This window comes from Pyrgilauda ruficollis, unplaced genomic scaffold, assembly GCF_017590135.1.
Source record: "Pyrgilauda ruficollis isolate IOZ18807 unplaced genomic scaffold, ASM1759013v1 scaffold59, whole genome shotgun sequence".
NCBI lineage: Eukaryota > Metazoa > Chordata > Aves > Passeriformes > Passeridae > Pyrgilauda > Pyrgilauda ruficollis.
In genome coordinates this window covers 5,193,386-5,219,355 of record NW_024527599.1, presented here as the reverse complement: position 1 = coordinate 5,219,355, position 25,970 = coordinate 5,193,386, and the positions used below count along the sequence as shown (strand labels likewise).

The window sequence follows — 25,970 nt, the reverse complement described above, 5'->3', positions numbered from 1 at the left end:
CCCTGAGCTGCACCTTTGCCCCTGGGCTCATCCTTCATCCCTGCTGAGCCCAGGGGGAATCGTTCCCAACTTCCAGGGACCAGTGCAGATGTCCCAGCTGAGCCATTCCCCCCTTCCCTTCTGGGGGTGTTTATGTGCACCCAGCCAGCCCTGGGTGCAAGACTTGTGCAATATTTGCTGGGTTGTTTGATCTGTGGCTGCTGGGTGAGCATTGATGAAAGCAGAGCCCAGCGTGGGGCACCCTCTGCATCCTGGATTTCCATCTGCTCCATGCAGCAGCGCTGTTTCCCCTTTTCCCTCCGAGAGCAGCGTTTCCCCCACCCCGGAGGCACCGTTTGATTGGAAGGCTTTAAAAGGGACAATCTGTGTGAGTCACAGTGAAAGCCATAAAAGAAAAACCAATAAAGCCATCTGAAAAGTGCTGTTTAATGGATCGAGGCAAACTTACTGGAAACAGGAGACAGATTGTTTCATCTTGAAATCGTTGCTTCAAATCCCTCTGCATTTGGGAGCAAAGGACATTTATTCCTCATCAATAGCTGTCAGGGAAAAGAGATTTGAAAGGGATTTTGCCACCTTTGAAAGGAGTTGTGGGTTTCTCTGGGCTCCCAGCAGCTCTCTGAGCATATTTAAAAGCTTTTCAAGTGCTGTGTACTCTGGAAATTCAGGACTTCCAGGGCAGAGCTTTTCAGAGAATGAAAATAATTGTCCCTGTCATGGACACAGGTATCTGTTTGCGTGGCAAATATTGATTTTCTTAGCAAATAAAAGGCACCTGAGCACTTCTCACCTCTGGAGAGAAATGTTTCTCCACTCTCACTGTGGCTTTTCCCAGACTGAATTTTGGGATGTTGAATCCCTTTGGCTGATGTTTTCTCCCGCCACTTGGCAGGCAACACAAATCTGGGGAATGTCCTGTAGGATTGTTCCCTTTGCTGTGACCCTGCAGCAGCACTGACATCTCTGCAAGCTGTTTGTCTGCATCTGGGCTTCTGTTTCTGGAGACGAAATGTGTTTTCAGTTGGATTTAGCTTTTGCATGTCGCTGTGTTACCCTCAGCAAGTCCAACTCAACGTGTTTTTCTGCTGCTGAGTAGCTGAACCTGGCTTTCCACACGGAGCCCTGGGAATGAAGGGGTCAGGATGGCCTCAGGCCACGCTTTTTTGAGAGGTGAGTTCATCTAGAGATGTGAATTTCCTTATAAAGCTGCACCTCCAGGGGCTGAGAGCACCCTCACTCCTCTCCTGGCCGCTTCACCCAGCTGTGGGTCAGAGCTGGGGTTTGTGCCAGCAGCTGGCTCAGGCTCCGGCTCCTGCTCCAGCCTGACTCTGTTCCAGATGTTTTCCCAGTTGCACACGTGGTGGGCACGTGGCTGGCGCTTCCCTGTGCTGCAGAGCAGGTGTGTGACCCCAGGGGACAGCCGAGCCCGGCCGGGCTGTCAGCGCCGCCTCAGCGCCTCTCCAAGTTCGCCGTTTCTCTCGATTTACGGGACAGCTGCAGCGCTGCTCTTCAGCGCTCGCCCGCATCAGCTGGGCTGGTTTGGGAGGTCGCACCTCTAAAGCCAAGCCCGGGGGCAGAATTCGGGCAGAGTTTTGTCTGTGTTCGTAATTCAAGAATAATTTTCGGTGAGCAAAGCGGGCGTGTGAGCTAGGCCGGGCTCCCGGCCGCCAACATCTGCCTGGCACATCTGGCCAGACGCTGCCGCTCGTGGGGTCCCCGCTCCAGACGCTCGCGCGGCGCCGCCGCCCAGATGTGCGCGCGCGCCCCGCCCGCGGCCAGCTGTGTGCGCCAGATGTGCGGAGGGGCGGGGTCAGCACCGAGGCCCCGCCTCCTCTCGCTGTCAATCATCGTCGACGACCCAATAACGGCCCGCGACACATCGAGGCTCGCGACCAATCAGGGCGTGGTTGTGATTTCCATGGCAGCCGCAGCCGCGCGGCTGAGGAGAGGCGGTGGCGACGCGGCCGCTCCCGTTCCTCATCCCGCTCCCGCAGCCGCTCTCGATCCCGCTCCCTGCCCACTGCGATGGTGCCCGAGCGGAGCCGCGGCGGCGGAGGGGCGGTCGTGCCGCTGCTGCGCGGCTCCAGCCGGGCGCGGGGGCGGCGGCAGCAGCAGCAGCAGCGCAGGTGAGGGGCCGCGCACCTGAGGCGAGCCCGGGGCGGTTCCGTGCCCGCCGCTGCCGCCCGGGCCCGCCGCGCTCCGCCCTGCCCCCCCCGATGCGCCCAGGGCCGGGCGCGCTGCTCCCCGCGGCCCAGCCCGGCCGGATCGTTCCCAAAGTTTCCCTGCGGGCGGGACAAGTCGCGGCTGGGGCTCCCGGTGCCTTTGTTCGGTGCCGGGAGGGCCCGGAGTGCCAGCGCGGGGGCAGGGGGGCAGCGGGGCCGCTGCTGCAGCGCTGGGTTTGTGCCTGCGGGCAGGTATGGAACGGCTTGGCTGGGCTCTAGGACACCTTCCCTGCCCTTCCCTTCCCTTCCCTTCCCCGGCTTGTTTCAAGCCCCATCAGTTTGATAGTTCACAGTTTGATAGTTTTATAGCAGGAGATTGAATCTGTCGCTTAGCTGGAAGTGGGTTCGCTGCCGCCGTTGGGATTTCCATTTGTTTTTGTCACTGTGCCGTGCGAATTTTTGTGGATCTGGGTGGTTTTGCTGTTACGGAGGAGTTTGATTCTCCGCAGTACCGCGGTGTAGGACGGAGCGCTGAAATCCCTCTGAGGAGCGCCCAGAGAAATGCACAGAGCAGGAGCTCATCTGCTCTCAGTGTGACATTTTTCCTCTCTTTTCCCCTTTTTTCTTCTTTTATGTGTAACTTTAGAGAGCTTGAAGCCTCTGTGTGTCGCTGGTAAAATTCCTTCTGTTGAATTGTTCTCCAGCAGAACTGTAGAAATTAACAAATACTGTTTGTTTTTCCATAACCAGGAGTACATTGGTAACTCTTTTTTGACCATTTTCTATGCAAATCCTGATAATTTGCTGTATATATTAAGTATATATGTAAGTAGAGCAGAATAGAGAAAGATATTTCCTTTCATTTGAAGGAGAATTTCTTAATTATGTGATTTTAAAAGTCATTTTAGAGGCCTTAAATGTTGAAAAGCCTAAAAGTGTTGAATTTTGAGTGCTTGGGTAACAAAACTGAAAATCATAAGTATGAGCATGTGGAGTTTTTACTCTGTATAATGTGGTTGTTATAGAAATAGTGAAAATATTACATAGTTGTGTGTTGTATTCTGTGACATGGAAACTTTCATTTAGGGATGCTGAAAGAGCTTAGGGTAGATGTTCCTCTAAGAAATAACTCTTCACTTTCTAAATGTGCATTGTTTTGAGGGTGATTCTTGAGAATTCCCAGTGTCTACTGCCTTTCCAATATTTATTTTAAGAGAGAAAACGTGAAAGATGCAGGAAGAGGCAGGGAAGAAACTGATAGAGTTAACATTTACTTTTTTAAGTCCTAACAGCATTTTCATTTCTCCTTCTCCAATAGAGTGATGATGGATAACAGCATTTTGGGATATTTTTCCATTCAATTTAGCCACTGTAAAATGAAATTTCCTTTATAGTTTTGTGTGTAGTAGTCAGGCTGTGCATCAGAATCTTCTCTTTCTGTAGGGTGTATTTTGGAGCCTGCTCCATAAAGCCTTGGGAGAGGAGGGGGTGTTGGCATAGCCCCAGAGAATCAGGGGCTGAGCAGCTCTCCTGAAAATCCTAGGAGCATGGTAGGAAGGCATGAGGGGAAAGACAACTTTCCAATGGTGTGAGCTCTTCCCCTACTTCTCTCTTGCTCCCACTTTCTGGCACAAAAAGCTCCTTTTTTTATTGGCTTTTTGTTGTGAGGATGCCTGTGGAGCCTCATGCCCTGCTGGCACAGAGCTGAGTGTGACCTTTCCTCCCAGCAGAGTTCTCCAGAAGAGTTGAGCTCAAACTCTGGCCCTTTACATTTTTCAGAGCTTTACATTTCAACCAACCCATCAGAAAAGCCTAAGTTCAAGGGAATAAAATGTGTGAAAGCATTTCTGTAGGTCCTGCAGTGGGAACTGTAAGGGGAAGTTGCTCACTGCACTTGGAACAAATCAGGAACCAAATCAGGACCAAATCCCATTAAAAAAAAACAATCCCATAAAATCTAAGCTGTGCTTTTCCTAGAAGGAGATCTGATGGTCAGAATCTGGAGCCAGGAGTTCAGGCCGTGGAAGCAGAGGACAAGTTAATCACTGAGAAGTGCTATATATATATCTGGGGTTGTGTTTTATTTTGGGAGGGATGATGCCACTGCCCTCTCAGTTTAGCCCTGGAAAAGCTCTGCTTGAACAGGAGAAGGGAGGTGCTCCCTGTCCATCCTCCACAAAAAGGCTGAGCTCTGGAGCTCCAGAGGATTCCTCCTTACAGCTTGGGGATGGAGCAGCTTTTATTCCTCTGCAGGGAATGTTTGAAACACCAACAAACCCCAAACTAGCATGAAATACAAATGGATGACTTGCTTCTTGACTAAGCTAAAAATTTTCAACATTTTTTTGGATGAACTTGAGGAAAAAGGTCTTGACCTGCTGCGTGGAGGGGAGGGCAGGAGGATGAATTGTGTGCAGGAGGAGGAAACAAAGCAGTGCAGTCAGTTCTGCTGTGCTAACATCATCTGAGGCTGACTCATGGGCCTGACTCTTCTGGGCAGAAAATTCACTTACAGACACAATTCTGCTTGGCTGCACTGTCTTGCGATGAAACTTGTAGATCCTCATTCTTTTTTTCTGGGAATTCTATTTTCAAAGTCCTGGCACTTGAAACTTGCTGCCAAAGGCCTCTCTGCCATTGTAGTCTTCTACAACTTCCTCAGCTCCTGTTTTGTGTGAGGGGGCTGTGTTTGTTTGGGTGATTGTGGGGTTTGTGTTGGGATTTTTTTTTTAAATAAAATCTGTCTGTGCTTGTAAGGTGAGTGGCACTTTGCCCTTCTCAGATAAAAACCCCACAACATTTCAAAGCTCAGAGGGCTTGCTGATTGCCCTGCTGTGATTTTGAAACGCTGTCAATTTAATTCCTGTTAACAGCAGAGCAATAATAACTTTTATAACCCTTGAGGCTGACAGATGTGCTCCAGAACACTTACTCATGGGGAGGAGGGAAGGTGGGGTTTGTTTGCAGAAGGGCAGCAACTTTCATATGTCATCCTTATCCCAAAGAGCTTTCCTTGCAACTTCAGGCACAGAGGGGAGTTTGCTGGCTTGGAGAATAAATGATTTTTTTGAGAGGAGCTGTTCCTGACTGCTCCTCTCTGGCTTTGCTGACACACAGAGCCCTGGTCTTTATGGCAGTGCATGCTCCAGGTGTTGCTTCCAGGTAAAAAACCAGGGCAGGAGGTTGAAGGACACTTAAATCCTGCTGATTCTTTATGGTCTTGCAGCCTTTGGCAACTTTGAACTTCCCAGAGTTTGAACTGCATCGAATGAAAGTGTGGGTGATTGATGTGGGGGTTTTGCCACATGGCTGGGATTTTGGTGGTGTAGGTGAGTCAATCCTCACAGAAATTTAGGAAACCTCCTCACAGTCTGCAGCACTAATGGAATTCACAGCTGGAATTGTGCCCAGAGGGAATCATCACTTGCTTAAAAATTAAATTAAAGATTTCAGCCTTCAATCACCAGCTTTCCTCCAATACTGAGAGTTCTTCAGCTTTGTTGTTAAAGCTGGGTTTATTTTATTTTGGTTGAACTGATATTCTAATATAAATCTTAAATTTGACCTTGATATGCTTTTCTCCAGTGATCACCTACCTAACTTCTGCATTTGGGGAATGTTGGTGTATCTTCAAGGAGTAGGTTTTAGTTTGGAAGGTGAAGGTTTCTGTGGAAGATTTTTTTTTTTCCTTCCTGAGGAAATTAGTTTTGTGGCATTTACTCAAACTGAGTAATGGTAGGGATTGGAGGAAGTGTAAATATTTGTAGGGCTTGTGTGCTCTGTGCTAAAATGCTGTTTCTTCTGTGTTAACTCTTCTCTCCAGTGGGTGCTGCATCTAAAGAATTTTAAAAGATTCTGTATTATTTGTTAGTTTTAAGCAGAACAATTTCCCCTTTCCTAATATCTAAGTTAGGTCTACATGCTCATCTTTCAGAAGAGAAACTCTTATTTTTGGTGCTATGGAAATATGAACTGCATTATTTATTTTCCTTACTTTTTGAGCACTGTTCAGATGACCTCCACTTAAATTTCTGGGAATTTGAGGGTGTTTTTTTTAAATGTTCAGATATTTAACGTCCAGTTAAAGCAAAGAGAAGTATGTGAGTAGAATGAAACTTGTCACAGAGGATGAATTGTTCCTGTGAGTGGTGTTCTGGCCAGAGAGTGTTGGCCACTTCACAGGAAAAGAAGGGAATTAATCTTTGAGCTATATTTGAGTTTAATTTTGGTAACAGAGACTAAAAGCTGAACTTTGAGTGGAGTATTGTGACAGCTGTTGATTAGAATAAGCTTTGTTAATGGGAAGGGCAAAACCCTCTGCTGGATGCCCTGGCAGAGAAGAACCCAGCAGGAATTCCCTGCTTTTCCCCACTGCTGAGTGGGAATTCTGTCCTCTGCCTGCACCTTCCCATAAAACAGGCCCAGGGCTGGAGAGCCTCCTCAAATCAGCCATTTCTGAGTTAACAGCTGGATTTTAGGAGGAAAAGGTGAAGTGGATAATGCTTTGGAGAGGAGCAGGCAGAAGGATCCTGTGCGCTCAGGGATGTGTCCTGCAGTGCTGACAGAGATGGAAAAGCCTGCAGGAAGCCAATCATTTAAAATGTTGGCACTACCTCCGTGCTTGGAGCTCCTCCCAATTAAAAGCATCTGTGATTCTGAGTGCTCAGTGAACTATTTCAGCCCTGGACAGCCAGATCTTCCTTAAAATTCCAGTAGAGTACTAATTTCATTGGAATTTTGGGAAGAAGAGTCAGTTTTCAGCCCACCTGATCTGAAAACCCAAAGCAGGTGAACTGCAGAACACAGGTAAATGATTGTCTCTACATTAACTGTTAGAAATGGGGAAAATAAAAATACAGGTGGAGTCATCCAGCAGCAGAATATAGATTTGTCTAAGCCAGTGTTTGATATCATCTCTGATATTTCCTATAAAACATGGCATGTTCTTAGTCCTTCTTGGAAATGGAATTCAACAGACAGATTTTGAAACTATTTTCTATCTAAAAGTTTTGTTCAGACTCTTATGCATGTCTAGAAATCATCTAATTCTTTTCTTCTCATCTGTAGAAATGAAAATTGCTTTTGAATAATGCAGTTTTATGAAGCTGAACTGAAAAATAAGTGAGAAGAAGAAATTAGAAACTTCTGAAATTCAGAAATTTCTTTCTGAAAAAGAAATGAGTATTATGGGTATTTTGGGGTTTCACACTGAATCTTGTCTCATCTCTTGGAAAAGTAATTCCTTGAGTAATTCCAAGAGTAATTTCTTGTCTCACCTCTAAAAAAAGTAATTCCTTGAGTAAATCCAAGAGTAATTTCTTGTCTCACCTCTAGGAAAAGCATTGTAAAAAAATTGTGAAGTATTGTAAAAAAATTTCTAATTTTGTAAAAAAATTTCTAATTGTAAAGTAAAAGTATTACAAAAAGTATTGTAAAAAAAATTCTAATTTTTTTTTTTATTTTTTCTCCGCTTGCCAGACCTTAATTTATTTGGGATTGGGATCCCCATGGCACGTGAACTAGAGGATAATTCGGAGTAGGAGGTGTTTTGATCCTTCCCAAGATGGTGGGGAAGCTGAAGCAGAACCTGCTGCTGGCGTGCCTGGTGATCAGCTCGGTGACCGTGTTCTACCTGGGCCAGCACGCCATGGAGTGCCACCACCGCATGGAGCAGCGCGGGCAGCCCCCGCGGGGGGACAGCGCCAGGGCCACGCTGGGCACGGCCCCCGCTGGCACCGGCGGTGGCAGTGCCAACCGGAGCCTGCCCTACAGCAAGGACATGCCCCTGATCTTCATCGGGGGCGTGCCCCGCAGCGGCACCACGCTGATGCGCGCCATGCTGGACGCGCACCCCGACATCCGCTGCGGGGAGGAGACCAGGGTGATCCCCAGGATCCTGGCCGTCAAGCAGATGTGGGCCAGGTCCAGCAAGGAGAAAATCCGCCTGGACGAGGCCGGGGTCACGGATGAGGTGCTGGATTCGGCCATGCAGGCGTTCCTGCTGGAGATCATCGTCAAGCACGGCGAGCCCGCTCCCTATTTGTGTAACAAGGATCCCTTCGCTTTAAAATCCTTAACTTACCTGGCCAGGATTTTCCCCAATGCCAAATTCCTGCTGATGGTGCGGGATGGCCGTGCCTCTGTGCACTCCATGATCTCCAGGAAGGTCACAATAGCTGGCTTTGACCTGAACAGCTACAGGGACTGCCTGACCAAGTGGAACCGGGCCATAGAGACCATGTACAACCAGTGCATGGAGGTGGGCTTCCAGAGGTGCATGCTGGTGCACTATGAACAGCTGGTGCTGCACCCTGAGAGGTGGATGAGGACTCTCCTCAAGTTCCTGCACATCCCCTGGAACCAGGCAGTGCTGCACCATGAGGAGATGATTGGAAAAGCAGGGGGGGTTTCTCTTTCCAAGTGAGTATGAGCCTTCGTCCTTCACCTTGTGCTGTTATGAAGTAGTGCATTTTGTATATAAAAATCACAGCTTGGTTTCAGTTTCTCCCTTGGGCAGCTGATTTATGGTGCATCTTGAAAATAAGTCAGTGCTAATGAACAGTCTGCAATCTCAGGTTGGTTATGTGTGTAATGTGAACAAACTTAACAGTCAAGGCCAAATTGAATTTGAATATCTGATAGCAGCTTTGCTTTTCTCTGTGCCCCTAAATAAACCTGAGCTGTTTTATCTAGACTGGTGTCACCCATCCTAGCCACATCACCCATTTGATTTCAGCAACAATATTGTTGTCAGTGCAAGAATGGCCTTGGAGCTGAGTTGCCAAGATCATCCTCTTCCAGGAAACTGGAGAAACTGCTCCAAGAGAATAGAAAGCAGAGCTGGCAGCTTTTCTCCTGGCATGTGCTCCCAAAATGACAAGCATTTTGATGAAAAGTAACCTTGTTGTAAGCAGATCTTTCACTATTCTGTTGGGCCATCTGTGCACCTGATTCAGCTGCTTTCAGAATCCAAAATTCAGCTCTGCTTGGGAAAACTAGATGGGTGTTGTTAAAAGATAATCTGATTTATTCTCTGGTTAAACTACTCTGGTTTCTTTGCCACTGTTCACAGCTGAACAACTGAAATACAGAAGCTGTTTCATCTTTACATTGAGAGTGAAAAATGTCAATTTTTGACACTCCTCCTCTTTTTGAATCCTCCAGATTAATTTTTAAAATCCTGAATAAGAAGCCCCATTCCAGCAGCAAAGGCTGCCCAGTTAAATTACTCAGCTCCTGGATTTGGAATATTCAGCACTGGCCAAGTGCTTCTGAGTGAGAGGCACCTTGCACAGCAAGCACACACAGACTGATACAGAGTAATTCCATTTATTTAAACTCTGGTTTTGAGAAATAAAAACGGGGAGATTTCCTTCATTTAATGCCTAGGAACACAGCTGTGGATTTTCTAATATATTCCAAGGGTATTTGATTTAAAACAAATATAAAATTATTATCAGTGATTACAAAGAGAGCTTTAAAGTCAGGTAACAATTAGATATTTGCACTGTGGAGGTTTCACATCACCGTTCCCACTGAAGGAACAGCCTCCACTGTTCCCAGGTTATCAGGAAGGGATCTCATCCCTTTTTTTTGGCAGTGTTGTTCAGTAGCAGATTGAAAATGTGGAAATGTTAACCTGAAGCAGGGCACTGTGATGCCTCCCTGGAACCTGATCCACATGGGAACTTCTCCCTAATTCCTGGGGTTTGTTGCTGCTTCAGCAGCACCTGAGTGGAGGTAACTTTTTTTTTTTATGGTTACCAAGCTTTAAATGTCTTGTAAAATATAACAGTATAATCCCATTTCTAGTAAAATATTACTGCCTTACAGCTTCCAGATTGGTGTTTTTAAAACTTGATGGACCTTTATACTGTCAAACTCAACCACCTTACTGAATTATTACTAATATTTCTTATTAAATCTGCTGGAATGGGGTGTGAGGAGTTGAGAATATTTGTTTCTAGAGATTAAGAAAATGGCTTGAGCACTCGAATGTGTTTATTTTTGTAGTAAAACCTTCACATTTAAGACAAAAGAGTGTGGACATATTCTTGTGACCCTCAATTCAGTCTGGTCCCAGGGTTCTTCATGCCTTTATTATCTCTCAGGAGATGATCTGGGGAAGCAGTTTCTGATTTCAGGAGGCTCTGGCAGTGGTGGAGAAAGGCTGAGAAATGGGTGTTATGTCTGGGGTGGGTTTGTCTAATCCAATGCCCTTGCAGTAGGTGATGAAATTTGGTTTTCAGTTGCAGGATTTGATAATGATTTCAGTGACAAGGCTTTCAGGGGCTGCAGAAAACCCAGTGAATATCAAAACCTTAAATGCCTGTGTTGTGTGTTTGGGATTCCAGTTGAAATTGTGCAGGGAGAGCTTGAGATTTCCCGGTTTGATGCCCTGTTCCAGTGAAAACCTGCTGGGATATTGTGTAAAAACTTCTGGAAACAAGCAGAGCCCCCTGCTTTAATCATCTCTCACTCACCTGAAGGACCTCCAGGTCTTAGAGGCAGGCTCAGCATCCACTTCAGATTCATGCTGCTGCCTCAAGTCCAGCCTAGGATGCCTGGAGATGTTTCAATTGTTGCAATTATTTTTTGAAAAGAAATCTGACAAGTTTTTTGTCATCTTGAGATATTTAAAAACATTTTGACAACGAGATCAGTGTCACTAAAATATCTTTGTAACCACGCTATTACCTGCTAATAAACATTCAGAATTTATTTCTCACCCCTTATTTTGATTTTTATCCAGGAACACTGCAAGGGCTGTAGGGATGTGCAGTGCAGGATTTGTAGGAGTGGGAATTTTCTGTGGTTTGAAGTCCCTGCCAACGTGGCTGTTGAAGGAATTCATTATGGACTCCATGCTCTAACCAGGATTGTTAATTGAGCTCTGGCATTTGCCTAAATGAAAGCAGCTGTGCTGACCACTGATGTAAAGAAATGTCAACCACCCTAGAGCAATTTTTATTAGGTTTTTTATGGAAATAGCTGTCTAGGCTGAATTACTTCAGAATTTGCTATATTTAGTACATAGCTCTCGTTTGATTCTGGTACAGATGCAGAATTATTTGGAGTTAGTCCTGTGTGCTTCCCAAAGCTGAAACTCTTCCTAGAGCTGGAATCACTGCCATATAATCAATTTTCCCAAGAATCGGTGTTCCCTTGCTTTTCTGTTTGAATTTTTACATTTTTCTTTCTTCCTGCCCCCAGTCTGTCTTCTTTCATGTTCCTCATAATTTCTTTATCTGAGGAATCTTTCCCACAAATTGTTTTATTTTCCTTCCCACCTTAACTGAAAGCACATTTAACCAGACCAAATGTGGAGCAGTGGATTTTTTATCAGTCCTTGGGAGCAGCTAAATGTAGTCCCTGTTATCAATCTCCAGGAAATGTTTCATGCTGAGGGCATTGTTAGTAAAGATTAAAATGACAGAGGGACAAAACACACATTTAAAATTTGATATCAGAGTGGGGAATCCATCTGTGACAAATTTAGGCTCAAATTGATCTGTAACACCCATTTTTGGGGGGTCCAGCAAGTTCTTAGCCAGGCTCATTTGCTGGTTCTCCCAGTATCACCCTGATTTTAAATACTCAAATCAATTTGCAGTTTTGGTGAGGAGGTTTTAGGCTTGGCTTGCTCTAAGGACCATGAATGTTACTTTTTTCAAACACCTTGTGATAATTTTTTCCTGAGTGTCCCAATCCACCTCTGGGCTCCTGTTGTGGTGCTCTGAATTTCTGAATTTCAATTTTTAGCAGCTCTTTTCTTGCTAAGGTGGAGTCAGATGCTCATCTTCTAATTAGAAAGATCACAAAAAACATTGCCTAAACTTTTTAATTTTCCATCCAGACTCAAGAGCTCAGTCCAACAGCCCTGAGAATGTTGAAATTTAGTCACAACTCCTGGTCCCAAAATCCCCTTCTGAGATCCTGCCTTTGGTTTGAGTCTCTGCTCATGGTTGAAGAAGATACAGCTGAAATTTCTGGGTGTTTTTTAGAGGTTTTTTTGTTTGTCAGCTCCTCTTCAGCTTCCATAAAACACCAATCTGAAGGCCCTGCTTGCCAAGGCAGTTTCCTTATGAGCATTTCCCTGTCTGGTTTGTTCTTTGTTGATTGTATTTAAATTATTTCACCTTACTGACCTTCAGCATTGGATGAGTGATTTCCTTCCTCTGGCCTGGGAGGATTTTAGCTCTGCTGAGGAGTGAAAAAGAGGAACAAGGTGAACTCTGGTGTGTGCTCAGCATCAGCTGTGAGGCAGACAGAAACATTCCTTTTATATATCCAACATCCAAACTCTTTCTGAGGTCAGGAAAAACAAGTTTTAAATTATTTAGAGTAAAAACTCAGGGAGTTTTCAATTATTCAGCCTGAGTTCTTTTCCAGGAGTAAGCACAGTAAAGAAGTTGTGTGTCTTACAGTCATAAAGACAGAACGAAGCAGTGCCAGTTTTCTTCCTTGGAAAAATAAAAACACACCACAAAAGTAGAGCAAAAATGAAAATTACATTAAGACTGTTGCTGAAATGAACAAAAGAAATCAATGATTTTCTAAACATGACATTAATTGTGCACTTGCCATTAAGATCTGTGTAAAGACCAAACAATCAAAGGAATGGTTATGGAAAATATTTCTGTAGTTTGTGGCTTTCTGTCATCTCAGGTCTCTTTTTTATTAAACAAGTTTTTAAAAAAATGAACCACAGAATAGTTGTGAGAAGAACTAACACATGGATTGGAGTTTAGAATACAACTTTTAATACATCCTAGACAATTAAACAGCAAATGTGGGAATGTACCAGTGGGAAAACAGATTTATATGTAGATGTGGGTTTACTTTTCACTTAACAGTTCCTGGGCTTTCTCTGCTGCTTTTATGGAATAAAGAATTTATTTCAGCACAGCGTGAGAGCCTAAACCTGACAGCATCTGCAAATATTGTGCAAATTATTCTCATTAAAACTTCACTTCCTATCAGCTCTGTAGAAAACATGAAATTTTGAGAGGGAAAGAAGAAAAATGGGAGGAAAAACCAAAAAAAACCAAACAAAACAAGCTAAAGGTCTTAATGCTATTGAAGAATAATTGGTTGGAAATAGAATAATGGAAAATTAAAAGTAATTAATTAATAATGGAAAATATAATTATTTTTTCTCCTTCCCCAGGGTTGAAAGATCCACTGACCAAGTGATCAAGCCAGTGAATGTGGAAGCCCTGTCCAAGTGGGTAGGGAAGATCCCAGCTGATGTCCTGCAGGACATGCCAGTGATTGCCCCCATGCTGGCCAAGCTGGGCTATGACCCCTATGCCAACCCCCCCAACTATGGGAAGCCAGACCAGAAAGTGGTGGAAAACACCAGGAGGGTAAGGCTTTTGTGGGTTTAATTACTGACTAAATGGATTTGAGCTCTAGAGCAGGAGCCTTGTGTTTGTCTGGGTTTGAAGTCTGTTTCTGACACTTTTTGCTGCTTCAGTGTGTTTTATTTGGGGGAAGATGAAGGGATTCTTTGGGCTTTTGAGTTGTGCTCCTTGGTGTGTGGAGCTGAACCTCCTGAGAGCTGCCCAGAGCGTTGGGGAACTGGTAATGTCAGTTCTGAACCAAAATCTGTGTTCAACCTAATCTTGGGCCTGCCACTGCTTGGACTTGCCTTGGCAAACTGGGCTGTGTAAATGCTGGTATGTTCATGTGAATATAATATAAAATATCCTCAAAACATTTGCTTTCCAGTGGCATTATTCTTCGTAATATTGCTGATATTGGCTATCTGCTGTTAGATGTTTACTGGGGTAAATGCTGTTCCTGCAAAGGTGAAGTTTTTAGAGCAGACACAAACCAAGATGTGTAATATAAAAATTAGACTGAGTCATAATTAACAGTGAGAAAAGCTTTCTTGTCTGGATTTCAAACTTGATGAATGAGCTCAGCTTTTTATAGATGAGGCTTGGCAGAAGCTCTGTCACAAAATTACACCCCAAATATTCAGTAGGGTTTGAAAAATGACCCATAGAAAACAGCCCACAATGATCAAAATGTCTGATTTTCCAATTCTTTGTAGAACAGCCCAAAGATGGAGCAAGGTCTGGTGCTGATTAACCTAAACTTAAGGATTTGAGTCTGAATTTAATGTTGTTGGAATTTGAGTAGTTGGGCTATTAGAGCTGTTTATCCCTGGAGGTATCCGTTGAAAAACTCATTACCATTGTTGGAAATAGAATTAATAACTCTGCTTCTGTTCTTTTTGAACTTAGTTTATTAAAAGAAGGTGACTTTTTCTGCTGCAGCAGAGTAATCAGGGAAAAAAATTGAATTAAACAATTTGAAAGCACTGTCTTCCACCAGCCTTCTGATCCTGAATAAACTGCTTGGAATACTGATGGGAAGGAAAAAGGAATTGGGGTTTGTGAAGTCCCTAAATGCTCTTGCATTATTTCTTTTTAGAAAAAATATCATTAATCAATAATCAGTGTATTAAAGGCTGGCAGGTTGATTTTTTTTTAATTAATAGCTGATAGCTCAGCATGGAAAAAGTAGCCCACCCTTTTTGATTACAATTTAAAAGTTCCCTGTTTTAAAAGGCTCACAAACAAAACAGTTGTCTGCAGTTAAAATAAGTGTTCAGTACTAGAAATTGCAAATTTTATTGGTTGTGTCTCACTGATAAAATTGACAGAAGTTTTTACAGCCTGCTGACCTTTCTGAGGCCTCCATCTGTGAGGGGCAAGCTCAGGCCAAGCTGTAAAAATTGTCTGGATTTCTGTCTCTTCTTGAAATGGATTTGATTTCAAAATACAAGAGAGGAATTCAGGCAGGAGCAACTGTAAAGAAATGAAAACCTAATTTCAAAGGCTGAGGGTTTACTGAGGCTTTTTCCAAGTTTGCTTTGAAGGATAATTTGTTTGTTTACTGATGCTAAGAGCAGCTGTTAAAAACTGAAGCTGTTCTAAATATTGCCGACATATGGAACACTCATTAATATTTTGGCTGCGATTTTATTTTAATAGCTTTACTTACAGCCCCAGACAGCATTTTAATTTTGTTGTTTATTATAGTTCCCAGTATATATTTTTCTAGTCACTTGTTCTTTGCCAAAATTCCATTTGCATGTGTGGTTTGTGCAGATAAAATGAGGGAGGTATTCTGAATGAATGCTAAAAGCAAGAGAGTTCAAGATGGTTCATCTTCAAAACTTAGAATATTTCTTTAAAAATAGAGCAACATAAATATTTCAGACTGTTTCAGACTCTGGTGTGTGAGTTTGGCCCATCAGGGGCATCTCTTGGGGGGTTTCCTTTCCCCCCCCAGGAACCTGTGCTAATTTATTCCTTGCTGCTGCAGCCTTGAGGGAAAAAAAAAAAAAAAAAAAAAAGCATTTACTTAAATTGATAAAATAAATAAATATGGGTTTTTCCAGCCTTTTGGAGCTGGCACTTGGCAAGTTAAGTGTGTTCCTGTGTACTTTGGGCTGCTGAATTTGTAAATCACTGGAGCACTTCCTTTGCTCTTGCTTTCTTTAAATTTCTTCACCTGGGATAACCTTTCACAGAGTTTTGTACTGGGTATCTTGAATATGGATGAAGCTGGCCAAAGAAAATCTTTCCAGAATTGCTTTTCAGTGCATTGTAAGAATATCTGGATCTTGTTTGTAGCCATTTATTGGCTCATTTTGTGTTTGGAAGCAGCTCTCTTATATTTATATTTGTATTTGTGGTCTCCAAGACTTTAAAATGAACACAGAACTTGAATTGTATTCATTGAAAACAGATAAAGTTTAGACTTTTAAAGCTGAGCAAAATCTGTCCCTTCTTGGAAAAGACCACAAATTGCACTTAACAGTGAAAATAATGCTCAACAATTTAAAGCTGCTGCTCTTAATCATGGAAGTGAGATCCAGCAGTGTAAAAATTCCTAAACCAAGGGCTGGTACTGGAGAAGAATGGAAAGAGATGGCTGGTGTGGTGCAAAATATTAGTTTTCCTAAGCTTTCTGAACACTCAAGTGCTGTTCTTTATTCCTCTTTTTTCCTTTTCTGTCCCCTGCTGGTGACTACTGTATGTACAGCTTAAATATAATTTTTTTTCTTATTCAGTCTGGAGAGAAAATGATGATTTTTCTCCAGCTAAAGGACAGTGCTTAAATTAGAAATGCTATCTCCTTGTTGGTAATGCAAGGGAAGCAATGCTCTCTGCTAAATTTGGATTTTTCACTTGCCTCTTACCTGTGGAGGACACCAAAATGCTGAGGTTGGGTTTCTGTGCTCCTGCAGCACAGCACAAAAATAAAAAGAAGCAACCTGGGATGGTGCTTTGACATCTCTGCTTTTGTTTGAGGCATGAGCAGATCATGAAGGGAGCTTCATCTCTTCTTGTGTTGCTCTCCCAGAGCTGTGCTAGGAAATAAAACATCCCTGACAGGAGCTGCACTGGGCCAGCCACGGGTTCAACAGATTTTTCTGATGTGTTCACTAACAAAGCCATTAACTTTTTGTTGATCTGTTTTCTGTTAAGCCTGACAATATTATCTTTTCTGACAGTTTCTCTTGTCTCGGTTAAGGAATGCAGAGCAGAGAGAGAAAGCTCTGGCCAGGCTTGTGCTGTTCTCTGTGACCTCTCTGAGGTGATTTTGCCTTCGAATGTGTTGTGGTTTTCTTGTAATTCTGTTGCTGATCTGTTAATTTATCACTGCAAGGGTTCCTTCCTTATGGATACATAATTACTTACTGTTCCCCTCTAGAGTTTTAACAAGTTCTACATCCTGAACAGAAAGGAAATCAACATCCTGAAGTAAATGAAGTTTTCATCTGGAAATTATGCAGAAAATGCAAATAATTAAGCTGTGTGTGAGCTGGTGTCCCAGTGTCTATGGGGTGAAACACAAAAGTGCTTCACTCCTCATTAGAACAGTGTGTGATATGTCCTTATCAGTACTGTGAGATGCTGTAAAAGTGAATTTCAGTTTGCCAGAACCCAGCAGAAGAGGAGAGAGCAGCTCCCAGCTGCAGAGCTCTGCCTCCCCCCCAGGAGAAGCTGCTTTGTTGTGTTGTGGTTGGCACAGTGGTTTCCTCTCCCATCTGTCATGAATTACATCAGCTTTTCATTGGCACGTCCTTCCCACTAAATAAATTTGTATGCTTGGAGTACACACTCCAGCAAGTTCTTTTAACTTCTTCATGGAGTTGTGCTCCCTGTCCTGGAGAGATCCAGAGGTGGAAGTTACAAAATTCCAGAGAAGGCGCCGTGGCTTTCATCAGCACTGTTCAAATACAGTTCAAATAGGTTGGATATTAGGAAAAAGCTTTTACAGAAAGGGTGATAAAGTTCTGGAATGGTCTGCCTGGGGAAGTGGTGCAATCCCCATCCCTGGGTGTGTTTAACAAAGCCTGGATGTGGCACTGGGTGCCAGGGTTGAGCTGAGGTGTTGGGGTGGACTCGATGACCTTGAAGGTCTCTTCCAACCCAGTGATTCTGTGAATTCTGTGAAATACAGTGGTTCTTCTACTGCCAGCCCAAAGCTGTTCTCCAGCTCTGGTTTATGTTCAGCTAAAGGTGTTTTATGTTCAGCTGATGGCAACACCTAGAGATAAAAACAGAGTTTACTCACTCCAGTCTCATGCCTGGTTTACATTGTGAGGAACCATCTCCTGTTCAGAGTCAAAACATCCATGACAGCCAGGATTTCAGGAGTGTCTCTTTGAGGTTTTAAGGGCAGGAGCAATCTCTGATAAAGGTAAAAAGTGTATTTATCCTAAGGGATGAGGGTAATTGTGCTGTCAGAGGTGTTTGGATGCCCAGCTGCTCAGGGCCCTGCATCTCCATTTTCACTGATTAACCTGATCATAAAGGCATTTGGCTTCGTGGGTGTTTTCTCTGATACTTAAAACAAAAATTTGGGGGTTATTCAATCTTCCATGTGACTACAACAGCAGAGACTTTCTCAGTGTCCTCTAAATTTGTTTAATACTCTCTTTAGTGGGTGTTTCTTCCAACGTGTGGATTCCCAACTGCATTGTTTCTCTCCAGAGGTGCTGCTATCTTATTTTTACAACAAAAACAACACCTTAAACCCCTTAACTCTGCATAAATATGATTAACAATGCATAAAGAGTTATTACCGACCAAAATGCAAACTGAGGTGTGGTTGGAAGCTGCCTTTTGGCAGCCATTGCTGGGCCTGTGGAAGATCCTGCTCTCTGTGTTGTCCCTCCTGGGTAAACATTTACATCTCACATGGCCCTTCCTTGGCAGGGCCAGCAGAGGTGAAGAATTGTTTAAACCTTTAAAGCTGCCTTAAAAGTTCAGGAAAATCTGAAAGATGAGCACTCCATGTGCTCTGGAGTGGGTCTAGAAAGGGGCTCAGCTCTGGTTTTGCCAGTGTTCTTTAATTTTTTTTTTCCTTTTACAATTAAACATCTTATACTCTACAGCTTGGATATTTTAAAGTTTACCAAGTCCAAGCACACTTGGTTGCAGGATGGCTTTTACACAAAAAACCCCATTATTTTTGTGTACTGGAACTGACCAAATATAATGGGACTCTTTCCAAAGCAGACAGGAAAGTGGGTGAAAAAAAAAGCTTTAATCTTCTATAAAAAACAATTATAGGTTACACTTCTGTTCTGAAGTTCTCCCTGTGTGTTTAAAGGGGTTTTCTCAGGCAACTGGATGTGAAACTTATTTTCTGATCCCTTTTTGAGAATAATATCCATTCAGTTTGGCTATAAGAATGTGTTTTGATTTTTTAATAGAACAGCTTGAATACTGCCAACACTGAACAACAAACTGACACAGGCTTCAGATCCCCCTCTTCTGGAATTCCATTTGGACTTGCAAAATAATTCCCTTAGAAATGGTAAACCCCATTTCTCCTCAGTTTTACTGAATTCTTGCTTAGACTGGAAATAATTCCAATATCCTGCTTCTGTCTCTCTAATGTCACTGTGAGTGATGTGTTCTACACTTAGAAATTGGTCAGAAAAGAATTTGGATTCTGAAGCCTGTTTAATTTCTTTGGCTGCAGATGGAGTCATTGTTTTTAGAATTTCTGGATTGTTTTGATCCCTGAGTTTTGAATCAAAAGGGACCATTTATGTTTTTGGAACTACTTTAAACCAGTTTTTATGCAGTCTCCTCCTGACAAAACCAGCCCTTAGGTAATGTCAGTTCTGAACCAAAATTTGTGTTCAACCTAATCTTGGGCCTGCTACTGCTTGGATTTGCCTTGGCAAATTGGGCTGTGTAAATGCTGGTATTTTCATGTGAATATAATATAAAATACCCTCAAAACATTTGCTTTCCAGTGATATTATTCTTCGTAATATTGCTGATATTGGCTATCTGCTGTTAGGTGTTTGTTAGGGGTAAATGCTGTTCCTGCAGAGGTGAAGATTTTAGAGCAGAGACAAATTGAGATGTGCAATGTAAAAATTAGACTGAGTCAGAATTGCAGGAGAAGAAAGGAGGAGGATTTTGGTTTGGTCCTGATTCTCAGTCAGTCACAAAGTGCTGTCACCATCAAGATTAATTGGTTTTAAGAATTCCCAGAAAAGGTGAAGGTTCCTGTCTGTTCCTTCCAACATCAACACCACCTAACACAAATTCCTGTTTTTTCTTGTGACCCTTGTTGAGGTTATTCTGTAACATTTTTGCTGTGACAGTGTTGTTTTGTAACTTCCATTCCTGTTCTCCAGGACACAACCTGCATTTTAATAGTTGGATAAAAGCAGAAAATGAGGACTCCTCTCCTTGATTTATAAATATTTATAATGGAGCAAGGCTCCAATAGCCACACACTGAATTTCTGCCCGGGTGACTTTCCTTAATGTTCCCATGGGAATGCCAGTGGCCCCTGGCTGAATACAGATGAGAGCTGTTCCTATTTTATCTAAACCATGGAATATCAGAGTGCCACAATGTGGGTGTGCAGTAATTCCTGCTCTCAGTCAAGCCTGGTGGTTTGGATCCCAGGGATGGATTGGGATGGGAAACTAATCCTGAAACAGGGCAGGAAATTCAGAGCTGGCTCAGCTGCAGTCCCAGGCCACTGCAGATTATTGAAAGCTGGGCATGGCTTTGTGTTCTGCTCATGTGCACACAGGAGAGCAGAGAAAATTGTGATAAACATCCCCTGGCTTCCTGCAGCTCCTTCCTGTGACGCAAACCAGGGAGGGCAGCTCAGAGCCAGGCTCTGGAGGAGCCCATTCCCATTTCCTGGCTTCAGGGAATTTTCCTGAGTAGGTTTGGAGGAGCCCCATTCCCATTTCCTGGCTTTAGGGAATTTTTCCAAATAGGTTTGTGCCCTTTTTTAATTTTTATTTTGAAATGATTGCACAAGAGCACAGCCATGACACTGGGATGATCAGTCTTTATGCTACAGTAGACAGGATGGTAAAACTTTTCAAGTATGCTTCTGTTTTGGAAAAAAAAAAAAAAGAACAGAATACTTTTTTTTGCCATTTATGTTTATTCTCAGAAGAAAAGAGCTTTTAAAAATTATCCTCTAGAGAGAAGACAACATGTTGCCAGGACATTTAATGTTCTAGCATTAGGGGATGCTAGCAACACAAAACTTATTTTCTTTTTTTTCTCTTTCCCTTAACAAGCTCTTCAGTATTCCAAACAATAGTGAATGAGGGCCTTGAGTAGTATAAATTTTTGTTTGTTTTTCCAGGTCTATAAAGGTGAATTTCAGCTTCCTGACTTCCTCAAAGAAGTGCCACAGGTACAGTATTGAATTAATTTCCTTTTTGTGGGTGTAGCAGCAAAGGATATCAAACAGCCTTTGTAAACCACTTCTTCATGAGCTTGATTTTCTGATTGATGGTGAGATTTGCTAATTATCCATGGGGTGGAATCTGGAACTCAGCATCCCAAACCTCTCCTGAATCCATGTGTAACTCCAGAGTGAAGAGTGGTGTTTGTCACCCTGAGCTGCCTGAATATGCTGTGAAATGGAAAGAAAAATTGAGCCTCTTTTGTGGACCAAACTGCAAAGTTTGTTGCTTGTAGAGGAGCTTTGTCTTTTCTTATCTTGGTTTAAAGCAAGTCTAGTCCAGAGGGCAGAGTTATAAGTACTGAGAGATTTTAAAAATAAATAGAGATGTTACCAAAGTCAACAAACCCAGCCATGGATAGGGGTGGTGTTGATTTAATAGCTAAGTGTGCTATGGAACTTCTGGTTTTACTGAAAATTCACAATTTGGTACCCCCCAAATGCTGTTCTTTGTCATCAGCTCCCTAAGGGACCTGCAAAAAAAAAAAAAAAAAAAAATGTAGATGGGGCCCTTATTGTGAAGCTCTCAAACTGTAGGATCTTGTGGGTATCACAGAATTGTAAATTCCCAGAATGGTTTGGGTTGAAGGGACCTTAAAAATAGGTTTTTTTCCACCCCCTGCCATGGGCAAGGACACCTTCCACTATCCCAGCTTGCTCCAAGCCCTGTCCAACCTGGCCTTGGACACTGCCAGGGATGGGACAGGTTAAAAATACCCAGGAATCTACCACAGACAAAGCATTTTGACTTCTCCATTTGTTCAAATAAAAATGATTTGATTAAAAAGGAAAACTGATTTCTTTTGTTCCAGCCGAAGAAGACAGTAGAAAGGAGGTCTCGTGGCAAGATAAAATGAACGTGGAGCAGTAAAGTGGCATAGCTGTAGTGTGTGTTTCATGTTTTCAGAAAATAACCCTGCTGTGGCCACCAAATCTTTCTGAGCAGCCTTTGTGTGATCTCTAACGTGGGCTTGGCTTTTCCCTGGCTGTTTGCCTGCTTGGATCACTCGGTGCTCCTGCTTTGCTCAGCTCTGGAGAACCATCCCAGCCCTGTTGCTGCCAGCATTGTCCCTGTCACTGAGTGTCTGCTCCATGTGTGCTGCTGAACTCACAGGAGCCTGCTGGGGTCACTTCCACATGGGATTGCTGCTGGGATTGCAGGATTAACTATCAGAAAGCTGCAGGAATGGGGTGTGCCTTACCAGGAGGGGAAATACTGCTGAGAGGGATTTATGGAAAATGCAGGGAGATCCTTCAGACTTGAGCACACAGTGTGTAGATGGTGTGCTAGCAAAAAAAATCCTTGATTTTGAATAAATCCTGGGTTAAATCCTTTAAATCCTTGTTTGCATACAGTATCAGTTAAATTATGTTGTTTGTGGTTTTCAGTTATCCTGGGGTACCCAGAAGAACCTGGGCCACTCTGCCTGATAAATTCCTTCTTCACTCCATAGGATAGGGAGGTTCCTGCTAAATTCCAGGAGGTGAATTTATACAATTAGCTTGGTTTAAATACAGTATTTACCAAAATCTGAGCAGATTTATCCATAGCAAAGACAGACCATCCAAAAGACAAAAATAAACACTGTGGAAGAGTCAAAGAATATTCCTTAAACCATAAAAACCTGATCAAATTGATGCTGATAGTGTTCTCCTTTAGTGTTAACATAATGTAACTAAAGAGCTCAAAGGTTTGAAGAGCAGACATCAGTACTGATATTTTTGTCCTCTAATGTAAAATAGCTCATTTAATTTTAATTTTTTTGACAGACTGAACCTATGGAATAGAAGATAAAATGGACATTTCTTGCACAGAAGGTAATAAAAGAGTGTTTCAGTTCTGCTCATTTGTTGTTCTTAATTCAAGATGATTTTTGTTTAACTTCTGTAACTCCATGGGTAAGATAAATATAAAGGTATGTTTTTTAAAGGAAGCTGCTAAAGATGAGCTGGTTTGTGATATTTGATTTAACATCTCATAGCCAGTGTTTTCAAAAAGCTGCATTTTAGTCACTGAATAAACAGTGACAAAATTACAGGGAGCTGAGTAAATTCCAGACTAGTTAAAGAATGAGTGATGCAAGGTTTCCTGTGTTAATCCAGGGTTTTTTCTGCTATCAGATGTTCTGGCCTGACAACAAAAGATGGCAAAATTTAAATCCAGTTTAAAAATAGCCCAAAGCAATATGCCCTACAAATATCCCCAAAATAGATCCTTACGTGGCCATAAATATAAACACCCTAAATATAGCCAAAAACACTGCTCTGTGTAGAAATAATGGCTCTAAAATCTTCCCAGAGATGAATTACAGACCTTCACTGTGAAATCAATAGATAAACCATCATCTGTTCACACAGCCAATTTAAAATAACCAAAGCATCAACCTCATTTTGCCACTTAGCTCTGAAAAATGGATTTCAACCTGCAATATTTCTGTCTGAAGCTGCTGCCCAGTTTCTGAGAAACCAAACTGGGACTTCCCAGCATAACTTCCCACTGGGTCACAAGGGTTTGGGATGTAAGTGGAAAATCAATATATTTTTTTGCACCATGCTGCAAGCAGTCTAATGAAAAAGGAGGGACAAAGCAGCCCCATCCCTTGCAGGAATGGGATTTGTCGTGGCAGTGGCTTTCCACCTGCTGAGACAACAGTGGCTACCCTTAATTCTGCATTATTTGTCATTCCACAAGCCTGTCCGGGATAAAAAGCTGAATATTACCAGGAAAACTCCAACATAACTTTATTTCTTTCTCCTTAGAAGATCAGCTGCTGCCTTTTCCATGGGAATGATCCCTCAGGCCTGTCCCCCTGGCATCAGAGGTGTGCTGCTCATGGCCTGCTCTCAGAATGTTCTCTCCTCTTGCTTTCATCCTGGTTTTGTTTCAAATTTTGCTGTTGTGAGCGCATGTAAACCTGTTAAAAAACAACAAAAAAAATCACTGATGTTAATGTACAACTGCTTTACATTCGCACAACTATTTTTTTAAGGTTTTAAAAAATGCAAAAGCAATGCCTGTCTCTGAAATTGCTCTTCTCTTTTAATTACAGGGCTCCATCTTCAGATTTTTTTTGTTTCTTGTAGCAGTTTGGTTTTAAATGTACAAAGCTTTCAAGAGTGGTCTGTGCTTGTCCTGAAAGATTCTTGGTGCAAAAGTTGTTTTATTCATATGTGAAAAATGTTAAATATCTTTTATTTAAAAAGGAAAAAAAGTTGATAAATTACATGTACAATTACAATTCAATGATCTTTTGTATTTTATTTTTCAAAATAAATGCTTTAAATGTGATTTTTGTTTATTTGTTTCTTAATTAATGGTCTTGTTTCCAACTTAATATTTAAATAATTCAAGATACTGATGTGTTAGTTATAATTCAAAATATTGATGTGAGGGAAGATATGATCTCATGTCCTGGCTTTGGATCTTATTTTAAGGTTTGTAATTTATTGCTTTTTGTTTGCTTTTAATAGCTGGGTGATGAAGAAATACTAAATTGGAGTGTCCCACTGAGAGGTGTAACGTGAGATTTGTTTGGTGCAGGTAGAAGTTGGTAATTTTAGCGTCCTGAATTTGTTCCTTAACAGCAATTTTGTTCAGAGATGCTCTGCTGGGGGGGATCTACTGCTGTGAGTTGTACCCTAAAGTTTCGCTCTTTAGGGTGCAATGTGGAACGTTATTATTTCCGTAAGTTATTTTTGGGATGGGTGTTGTGGCTCAATTCCTTCTCCCCTCGCTGGTTCAAGGCGGTGAAGGCGGTTTCCACCTTCCCCACTGGTTTTGAGACGCGTTCGTGCCAAAACATTTGTATTTCCCCGGATTGTGGATCTGACGGAGTTTTGCTTTTCCTCCGTTTCTCCCTCGTTCTGTGTGTGGTGATAAACCCGTGAGGAAGGGCGATCTGCGCGCTCCTTCCCACACGCGCTCCCGGGGCCTCCCCTGCTGCCGGCTGAGGGCAGCGCGGCCCCGAGGCCGCTCACTGACCCCGCTAACACGGCCGGGCGTTTCCCCGGAGCCGCTCGGCGCTGAGGGATCGCCCCGGTGCCGCCGCCGGTGCCGCCTGGGCGGCTCCTCCCGCCGGGACCCGGATGGGCCCGTACGTGACGCGGGGGCGCGGCCGCTCCCCCCGGGCCGGGCCGGAGCGCAGCCGCGGGCGGGCAGCAGGTGAGCGCGGGCGGGGACAGGCGGCCCCGCTCCCCTCAGCCCTCCCTCATCCCCTCCATCCCCGGCGGGGCTTTGCCCGCGGCCGGGGCTCCGGTACCGACCCGCGGCAGGTGAGGGAGCGGCGGGGAGGCCGCGGGGCTGGAGGGGTGAGGGGAGCGGAGGGACCGCGGCCGGGGCAGCCCCTCGCGAGCGGCGGTGCCGGTCAGGCTGTCACCCTGGCGAGGTGAGAGTTAAGAGATAATTATTAATTAATTATTAATGAATGATTGGTTATTTCCCTGACTGTTGGCGTGCCCGCCGCCTGGGTTTGTGCTGCTCCATCCAGGCGCTGTGGTGATGCCTGTGCTCCTCAGAGCTGTCAGAGGGCTCCGAGCTCTGAAGGCTGTGGCATTCCGTGAGGGGCAGTGCCAGCCCCGGTGTCCTGAGTTTGGATAACTAATGATGTCACAATAAACGTTGTTTTAGAACAAATATTAAAATTGTTAATATGGTGTGGCCCTTCAGAAGCACTTCCATTCTTATTTATCTGCCTGTGCATTGGACTGGGGTGGAAAAATTATTATGAACTGTAGAGAAGAGAAATTAAATCCCTCTCTGAGCTGAGCCAACCCTCTTAATGATGTCTGGAACTTCACAGTAGCTACTTATCTATGTTTATTAGGATCTAGAATTCATCTGTAAATTTTGGGGAAAGAAGGCTGTGAACACTCCCCCAGAAATGTGGAGATTTTGGTCTGATCAGGTCTCCATAAAGAACCTGTTTTGCTCAGGAGCATCCCAGATCTATCTGGCTTCACTCTGAACTCAATATTTCCTGTAAGAGCTGAGATCTAACAGAGTGCAGCATTATTAAGGCAGATTTTTCAATTTTCATC

The 25,970-nt window shown here is 43.3% G+C and overlaps 1 protein-coding gene across 6 annotated transcripts; it reads left to right on the top strand.

The window, feature by feature from the left end:
• Positions 1 to 1,909: 1,909 nt before the first annotated feature.
• On the top strand, positions 1,910 to 24,222 carry TPST1 (tyrosylprotein sulfotransferase 1). Of its 6 annotated transcripts, none has more exons than XM_041482834.1 (7): positions 1,910 to 2,126; positions 7,641 to 8,582; positions 13,333 to 13,531; positions 20,832 to 20,882; positions 21,746 to 21,768; positions 22,704 to 22,751; positions 23,694 to 24,222. In XM_041482834.1, exons 2-6 carry the CDS (start codon positions 7,726 to 7,728, stop codon positions 22,726 to 22,728), a joined length of 1,155 nt encoding a protein of 384 aa, XP_041338768.1. In that variant the 5' UTR covers positions 1,910 to 2,126; positions 7,641 to 7,725; the 3' UTR covers positions 22,729 to 22,751; positions 23,694 to 24,222. The 6 variants fall into 6 exon arrangements, with proteins under 6 accessions (XP_041338768.1, XP_041338767.1, XP_041338771.1 ...); XM_041482833.1 differs by lacking the exon at positions 1,910 to 2,126 and adding an exon at positions 2,281 to 2,414; XM_041482837.1 differs by lacking the exon at positions 1,910 to 2,126 and adding an exon at positions 2,282 to 2,414 and having other exon boundaries at positions 21,746 to 21,800.
• The last annotated feature ends 1,748 nt before the right edge of the window (positions 24,223 to 25,970 follow it).

Bases quoted from the DNA above. Each gene is read 5' to 3' on its own strand.
- TPST1 (XM_041482834.1), top strand. From the start codon at position 7,726: ATGGTGGGGAAGCTGAAGCAGAACCTGCTGCTGGCGTGCCTGGTGATC. The intron at 8,583-13,332 runs GTGAGTATGAGC...CTCCTTCCCCAG, and splicing joins GGGGGGGTTTCTCTTTCCAA to GGTTGAAAGATCCACTGACC. The intron at 13,532-20,831 runs GTAAGGCTTTTG...TTGTTTTTCCAG, and splicing joins TGGTGGAAAACACCAGGAGG to GTCTATAAAGGTGAATTTCA.